At 43.5% G+C, this 8,790-nt stretch overlaps 1 protein-coding gene across 1 annotated transcript in view; it reads right to left on the bottom strand.

The window, feature by feature from the left end:
- Positions 1-4,180: 4,180 nt before the first annotated feature.
- The window catches only part of AMOT (angiomotin), a 49,190-nt gene continuing 44,580 nt past the window's right edge, over positions 4,181-8,790 (bottom strand). Inside the window, exon 13 of the mRNA XM_058814122.1 lies at positions 4,181-8,087. Coding sequence (XP_058670105.1) covers positions 7,987-8,087 — 101 coding nt within the window. The 3' untranslated portion in view covers positions 4,181-7,986. The remainder of the gene's footprint in view (positions 8,088-8,790) is intronic.

Raw genomic sequence — 8,790 nt, 5'->3', positions numbered from 1 at the left:
AGCCCCCTGGGACAGTGGGAGGTGTCCCTGACCATGGCAGAGGGATTTGGAACAAGATTCCTCCTAACCCAAACCATTCTGTGATTTTGTGATTTGGGGACCAGTGGAAGTTTCTCATTCTCCTTCCAAGGGCTTAATCTGGGAGTGAAAGATTTCCCATCAGAAATTGTTTAGAGAGTGCAGGATTATGGCTTGTCCAGACTTTGGGGTTTGAAGTGCTGAAGAGTTCCAGCGATGTCACCTCTTAGCAGCAGGGACAGCAATTCCTGCCCCACTGCACATCCCATCTCTGAGCCAGGCAAGGCCCACACTGGGATGGCTCAGAGGGCACCAGAGGCTCAGAAAAAAGAGAAAACAGAAGGATTGGGAATTGCTTAATTAGAAACAGTTTTCTCCTTTAATGTTCTGCAATTACTTTGAGGTCAGGAGAATTATTAGTAATATTAATGGCTGTATTTCCAGAGAACTAAAGTTAATAGTGCCCTAATTGGGCTGTACAGTCCAGCACTAATTGCTGAGGGCCAGCAGGCAGCTCATTAAGTCTTCCAGCCCTTCTTCCTTGGCAAATCTCGTTTCTCCTGAGTCCACGTCCCAGATAATGTGGCTGCAGAGGGTTAAAGTGTGGGGATAAGCTCACCAGACCAACGAGGCTGAGGACTCTGCTTTCAGCCTCCCAGCCATGCCACTGACACCTCGGGCCTCTTGCCTTTGTTTGTGTGCCCAGGTGGGCAGGGAGAGGTGTGTGCTGCTGGAGGTGGGCCCAAGTGTAGATTTTTCGGCTCTGAACAGGCTGGGATCTTGTTCCAAACCCTTCTGCCCTGGGCAGAGACACCTCCCACCATCCCAGGCTGCTCCAAGCCCCATCCAGCCTGGCCTTGGGCACTGCCAGGGATCCAGGGGCAGCCACAGCTTCTTAGGCACCCTGTGCCAGGGCCTGCCCACCCTCACAGGGGAGAATTTTTTCCCAATATCCCCTCGAAACCCACTCTTCATCACTCTGAAGCCATTTCCCCTTGTTCTATCACCACATTCCCTGGTCCAAAGTCCCTCTCTGTAGCCATGATATTTTCTGAAAAATCCTTTTCTTAGGATTCTTCTCCTGAGAAGCTGAGAAGCCTCAGGAACAAAATGTAAACAATGGTTATCTGCTGCTGTGGAATGCAACAGGTGCATCTGGGATTGGTCTCATGTGGTTGTTTCTAATTAATGGCCCATCACAATCAGCTGGCTCAGACTCTCTGTCCCAGTCACAAGCCTTTGTTATTATTCCTTTCTATTCTATTCTTAGCCAGCCTTCTGATGAAATCCTTTCCTCTATTCTTTTAGTATAGTTTTAATATAATATATCATAAAATAATAAATCAGCCTTCTGAAACATGGAGTCAGATCCTCGTCTCTTCCCTCATCCTCAGACCCCTGTGAACACGGTCACACCTCTCCAGCTCTTTTGGTCTCTTTTAGGTACTGCAGGGTTGGGTGCCCCAGCAGGGAAGTGCTGGTGCTTCCCACAGGAGGACAGGACAGGGATTTTCCTCCTGCTAAAGGGGATGGATGTGCAGACAGGGATTTTGTGGCTGTGAATGAACATGACCCAGGCATCATCCTGTCCTTTGGGGTGACCAGCAAAGGAAGAGCAACCAAAATACACTCAGAATACTGAAATAAAGAACTGAAAAGCTGCAGACAGGAGGGGTTCTTTCTTATTTCTGAGTTCCGAAATGCAGCAACAGGAAACAGAAGGGTAGAGACACAATGAGGTTCCAAACCTGCCCATTTATGTTTGAAAAACATGACTAGGGAGGAAAAGAAAATTTCATCAGGTACAATTTGGTTCTCAAAATTACCAGTTTTTATAAATTGCATGTATTTATGTATGTATATATATATATATTTAAAAAGCCTTGTATTTAAAAGATTAGTGCCCCTTCTGGCAAAACATCAATGACAATTTTCCTCTCCCATTTACCTCCACAGTACAAAGTGAAGATTATCTCATTCCAACGTCACTGTACATAAATAGCACTGTAAAAGCACCTTCACAGGGCCAGTGTTTTGCTGCCATTTTATATTGTTCTTCCTTACAGAATTCAGATAAATGCTCCAAAATACATAAAATGCTCCAATTTTGCCTTGGGGAGCAGGAAGGGGAGGCACAGAGTTGTTGCTGGGAAAGGTCCTGTGGCATTATGGAATTTTGCTTTTCTCTGGAGGTGTTTAACAGCAATAACAGGCAAGACTTTACAATAAATAGAATAATGCAGCCCTTGGGAATGTGCTGTACTCACTGTGCACTGTTTTAGCTTCTAACTCCCTCCTCCCACCCATGGGGCTGGCGTGGAATCAACCACTGCACTTAGTGAGGATTTGGAGCAAAGGAGCTTTTTCACCTAAAGGCTGGAGCCAACTGAGAGGGGGGGAAAAAAGCCCAACCAACCAAACCTAAACCACCAGCCTTTTCATTTTTATTCCCTTTTAAGCCCCAGCTCTTGGCTGGCTGAGTAGCAGATAATGGGGTTGAAGGAGGTGCCTTTCCCTTGCAGGTGTTGAGCAGATGCAGCAGCAGAACAGGGATGGCCTCTGGAGGGGTTTAAGGGCTGGACAGCAGCAAAGGTGAGGGCAGTGGAATCCCAGAGAAATCCCAAATCCTCCCTGCACGGCTCCTGGCTGCTCCCCACAGAGCAGGGGTTGGATCTTTGCTGCCCACATGGGCTTGTTTAATGACCAAGGACTCCCCTCACACCCCTGTGCAGATGGGCCACACTTGTGTTATTAAATAAAGCAGCTATTAGCCAGCTCCTCCAGTTTTATCTGGCCAGGTTGGGGTTTTTGAGGCTTTTTTGGTGGGTTTTTTTTGGTGGTTGTTGGTTTTTTGTTGTGTTTGTTTGTTTGTTTTTGAGTTTTTGTTTTGGTTTTGTTGTTGTTTTGTTTGCTGTTTTTGTTTTTGTTTAGAGGGTTTTTGGGGGGATTTTTTTTGTCTTCTTGTTTCTGCTCTGGCACTCCAGAGAGATTTATAGAAACAATATCAAAAGGCCTGAGAGTGGAGGGGATGGATGTGCTGAGCTGACCACTGGCCCCGGGATTTGTCAGGCTGGTATTTATTACAGCAGGGGAGGTGACAGCTATGTTAAGATCAAACTCAAAAGTCAACAGTGAAATTGCATCAAGGCTGACAACTTTCAAGCAGCTTCCCAGTAATCCCTGCTCCTTCCCTCCGACAACACCAGCAGAGGGGAGAGATAAATTAGGAGGCAGCAAAATGCACCAAGAATACAGGAACAAAAGGCACAAGGGTCTAGTGCAGGCTGTGATGTGGGAAATACTCACAGGGCTGAAGGCTGCTCGTGGGCTGATGGCCTCAGATGTCTGGAAAAGGGACCAGCATCAAAGGAGAGGTGGCTCTCACCGCAGCTCAAAGTGCTGCTAATCTGCTGATAAAAGGTGTGAGCTGCAGGGACGGCCAGAGGGAAAAATAATTCGGGATGCTTAAGGGAACAGACTGGAATGACAATTACTTTATCCTGTAAAATCTCCCATTAGGAGTTGAAAACCCAAAGACAGAGGCCAAGCAGTAGTGAGGAGGAGGGAAGGTGAAGATTGTTTTTGTTTTATATTCCATAAGCTTCTCATACCAAACAAATTTACTGCAAAAGAAGAAAATCAGTGGAAAAAAGCTGAAAATACAGGGTCCATTCTTTAAAAATACATGAATACACAACATTTACAATACTTCTTGCTGCATATTTACACTGACTATTTTGTTTTCTTTCTAGAATTAAAGCTGCCATAAACCTTCAAAGACTTAAGGGCTGTTTCAACAGCTGAATTACAAAACAGCCCAGTCACAAATTACAAAATAAACTTGGATGGTTTAAATAAAGGGGGGAAAAACAAACCACGTGATTCACTTCCATATAGATTTATATAGGAAAGATCATTCTCTTGACACACTGTCTGTGGTTGTGAAATTGTAAACTTTAGTATTTTAATTCATGCTTTGATATTTTGGGTCCCAAAGAGAAGCAGCTGACTGGGCCCCTGTTAGACCACAACCCTGCTGGGAGGGAAACTGCTCAAAGCCATTTGCCCCCCAAAACCCTGCAAGATGATGGTGGTGGAAACCAAACTCTAAAACCAACTTAGAAGAAGATCTTTTTGAAAAGAAATGTATTTTCTTCATAAATACAGTACAATTACATTTTACAATGTCTTTTTACTTCCTAGACATAAAACCACTAACTTTTACAAAAGAGTTCCTATACAAATACATGAAAAGAGACCCTTCCCCCCTCCCAGCCCCTGGCACAGAGCACAGCCAGGGCAGCAGGGTGAATCCAGGATAAGCTGTGCCAGCCCTGGGGAGGGGAAGCTCAGCTACCCCTGGCTGTTCCTGCCCTGGGCACTCCGGGTTTGGGTTTGTCTGGTGAGAATTTGGGTTTGTCTGGTGTGAATTTGGGTTTGCCTGCTGTGCAGAGCCCGGTCTGGGGGTGTCCCACACACTCTGGCCCCTGGAGCAGGAGGTGACCTTGGAAATGGGCCTGGATAAAACTCTGAGAGTGTCCCCCCAACCCAGGCAGCCCCAAAAACCACAGCAAAGGCCATGCTCAGCTTCCAGCACAGCCCACAGGGGCAGAACTTCAGCCCCAGCACTCGTGGTGACCTCAGTGTCCCCCTGCAGACTCCTCACACATCCCCAGACACTAAATCCCTACTTTAACCCCCCGGGAGCTGCAGGTAGGAGCTGTTTAATTTAATAACAACCTTGGGCCAGGTGGAACAAAAGTCTCCAGATCTCAGGCAGTTCCCTGAGCAGTGAAACCACAAAGGAACTGCCCAAGGGAAGGACTTGGGAGTTTGGCCTTTCTGTAAGCAGTGAAAGGAAAGAGGAAAAAATAACTAAACTTCATTTTCTTGTTTTGCTCTACAAAGAATATGTGGCTTTCTTTATAAAAGCTACAATTCTGCTTCTAATACCCGAGTTTAAGAAAAACTCTTAGTCTAAAATTTTGGTTTGCAAAGGTCATTGCAATCATTGTTAAAAACCACTTTCTACTAGAAATAAGCTCTACAGAAGGCAAAGGAACTAGGTGTGCAGTTTGTCTCCTTAAAGCAGGTTCTGTTTTAAAAACAAAATAAAAATCTGTACAGAGACTGAAGACTATGGTACACATCTTCCTCAAAGCAAGCAGCTCGTTTACATTCACATCAGGATGGCTCTGAGGAAGCTCCAGGGGAAAAATACATTCCTGATGGCTCCCAAGAAAACAACCTCCAGCTTCCACAGCAAAGTTTTGGGGTTTTGCTTTTTTGGAAGAAATTGAAATTATACAAAATAAGGCAAAGAGCCCGACCTAAGCAGTGTGAAACTGCATCATCTTCCAAAATTACTTCAGTGGGTAAGGAACTGCCAAGGCTGCTGCAATCCTGATGGTTCAGGCTGTAGAGACAGCCTGGCTTCCATTTCTGGAGGAGATAGTTGCTGTATTTTATTCACAAAAAGCTGTCATGTCCTCTTTGATTTGTAAAAATAAAATGCAGTGGCACTCCACTTGAAATCAGTGAGCTGCAGGGAGGATAAACCAATTATTTTCACCTGAACAGCCAATACTGATTGGAGAAAATCAGTTTTCTGAAAGAAGTTTTATCTGTAAAATATCCAAATTTTCCCAGACATTTTAGAATTTATGTGAATCAAGAGAGTTGTAACTGTTTATTTAGAGCCCTACAGTTCATAAAACTTTTTTCCAGATGCTGAAATGTATTTGCAAAGATGGAATATTACTTTTCCTGACTCTAAAGGAAGAGAAAAGCATTCAAACAGTTCTCCCCCACTCACACTGCCACTTAATGGCATTTGATTTCCCTTGCTCATTTTAAGCCAAATTTATAAAATATAATACAGATACTTAAGCTGAAATGGCAAAAAGGTGAACACCTTGAGCTAATGAGAAAAGCTGAATATCCAACAACTGTGGAGGAGGAAGAGAAATCAAATCACCCAGGGTGGGCATTACATCATAAAGTGAGATGGAATTAAACCAAGAGAAACAAAACAAGACATTCTCAGGGATGAGAATGAGGTGGTGGTGGACAGAGTGCCTGGAAAAGAGTGGGGAATGGCTCAGAGGGAAGGGAGCTCTGGCACTGTCTGGACAGACATCCCACAGGACAGACAGAGCCTGGCAGTGCCTGGCCACAGCATCTCCCAGCCCACCCCTGGCCACCTCTGCCTTCTGCAGCACTGGGAGTGTGGCCTGAATGTCCCTCACCAGCAGCAAAGCTGCCAGAAACAGTGGGAAGGGTTTTCCTTGGATTTGCAGTGATTGTTATCAGAAGGAAAGCTCAGGGCTGAGTTTAGGCACCACCTGTCCCCTCCCACTGTAGAACTCCTGTGATCCCTGCTGGGCTGCTGAGGCCATTTCATTTGAACACCACAGCAGTAGGGTCAAACTGGAATTAAAGACATTCACTAACTCTGTGATAATTAATTGCTGGATTTCCTTTTTTCTGGGGTGAAATATCTGTAATGAAAATTTTGCTACTCTAATGCTGAACAGAAAGCTGAAACTAGCCAGGTTCCCAGTGTGTGACCACTGGCTAATGAAATATTTTAATTTTCAAGTACAAAAAAAGAGTAGGTTTTAACAGAAATCAATATTGAAGTGTTTTAATAAAATGCAAAGACAGTAACAAAAAAATACTCATGTGCTTCTATTGGTCTTAATATCTCCTTATAGTTTCTGTAACCAAAGCACTGCTGCATCTGTGCTAGTTCCCAAAACTCTGCAAGTGAACCTCATGACTTAAATATGTAACTTTTTTTCTGTAATGCCTCTGGGACTTTCTTTAAACTGCTCTCTCCCCTCAGATGAATTAAAGAAGTATTTTGAAAGGAGAGAATCTGCCACTTGAACCTTTACACAGAGCTTCTCTTTAAAGCTCTACCTCTGAAGCCTTGCTATGTGAAAAAGAATCCAGTCTCTCCAGAAAGGAGGGATATACAAAAGGTATTTGAAATATAGAAAGGGTATTTGAAATATAGAAAAGTCTGCTACAGAGAAAAATCTCCACAGATACAGTAGATTAAGTTGTTATATCTACAACAGAGCTTCCCACTTGAGCTATAGTAAATTTGAAGTAGTTTCACTAAAGCCAATGGAATTATGTCAGAAATCTGATCTAGCAGATCAGGGCTGGGCCTGTAAATTCTCCTTATTAATTCATGTAAAACATGAATGCAATATATTATTTACTATCCACTGTAAAAATTATTGAAAAAGTACTTAAGTATAAAAGTGTGGCAAATCTTGCAAGAGGAACTACAAATATGAAATGTGACATTAATCACCAGAGTAGTTTGTTTTAATAATGAAATAATTAAAAAAGGAACTTGGGAAGTTTAAAAATACGTTACCACACTGAAAATGGACATCTTTTCAACCTATGAACATGAAACACCTACTCTGAGTTCTTACACTGAGAGGAAGAGGAAGTGAAAGGGAAATGTCCCTTGATCACAGCTCAGATTTGTCAAAGCTCCCCAGAACAGCTGAATTCCAACACCATTAAGTGATGCTCACAACCATGTCCCTGGTTCTGATCATTTTAAGGCCATTAAGCTCACCTCACTACATTCAAGCTAGACATGTATCAGCACCTGTGAGAGCAGGTACTTCTGCTTAAGAGACTTTAAAAACACTGAAATGAAATAGATGTAGTGCACCTAAGGTCTAGTTTTTTTCTCCAGATGTTACCAGATCCAGTATTTAAAAAATAAAGGGGGAAACCTTCAAAGAACAAGTGTTACGGGTTTTTTATAATTTAGAACAAATTATAAATTAACCTGTCCAAACTTTTGAGACATAATATACAAGAGCAAACAGCTGAGTGTTCTTTTATTACTCAGGTACTACATTTTTTTTCCCAATAAAAATGTCTTTTACAAATTTCTTGCTACTGTTATCCCAGCTTAGATCCTGGTACAGCCTTTCAGATGAGGTATTCTACCATCTCTCCATCTGGGAGGTCCTGCCCCACAGTCTGAACAGGGGCTTTTCTTTCAAGAGTGCTGGAGTGGAAGAGTGGCCCATCTATGTGGTGAGGAAAAAAAAAGAGACAATTAAAGGTGAAACTTCAATCAGGTTAAAAATGTGACATTAACGCTTTAAGTCATCTTGTATCATTGGCTAAAGACAGCTAATAACTTATTTAGTTTTAAAACATTCAATTCCCACATATGCAGCCAGACAAATAAAGCAATTTTATCAAATTCCCTTTGGGTACCTCCCACTGATACACAAATCCACAGAACTGGAGTGACTGCATGTAAACCAGTGCAGTCAGCGTGGATTTTCACCACCAGACCTGTTCTCCCTCAATACCCATTAAACAGCACAGCATGGGCAGGAGGCAGAGCCCAGGCAAACACTCTCTGCCATGAAGAACAACAGCATTGTAATGTGTCTGTAAGGAGAAGAGGCAAGGTTGTGTAATCTGCATTGATTTGGCAGAGTGGGCTGGAAAATGAGCAGCTCCTGCCAGCTGGGAGCTCTGTGGGAAGCAAATTCAGCTCCTGGGACAGTCACTGTCAACTGGATCTCCAAGGCTGAAGCTGCTCCTGTGACTGGGGTGGTACCAAGGCAGCTTTATTGTGATAGCTCCCTCTCCTCCTTCTCCCTCCCCCTTCTGAGTCCACCTGGCTTTGGATGCCCCCTCAATGCAATAGCCAGTTTGAACAGCCCATTTCCATGTGTTTAAACCCCACATCCTACTCACAACTTACTTCAGAGCAGA

This window comes from Ammospiza caudacuta, chromosome 14, assembly GCF_027887145.1.
Source record: "Ammospiza caudacuta isolate bAmmCau1 chromosome 14, bAmmCau1.pri, whole genome shotgun sequence".
NCBI classification, from domain to species: domain Eukaryota; kingdom Metazoa; phylum Chordata; class Aves; order Passeriformes; family Passerellidae; genus Ammospiza; species Ammospiza caudacuta.
Note: the sequence above shows the minus strand (reverse complement) of the source record. Positions and strands in the feature narration are given on the sequence as shown.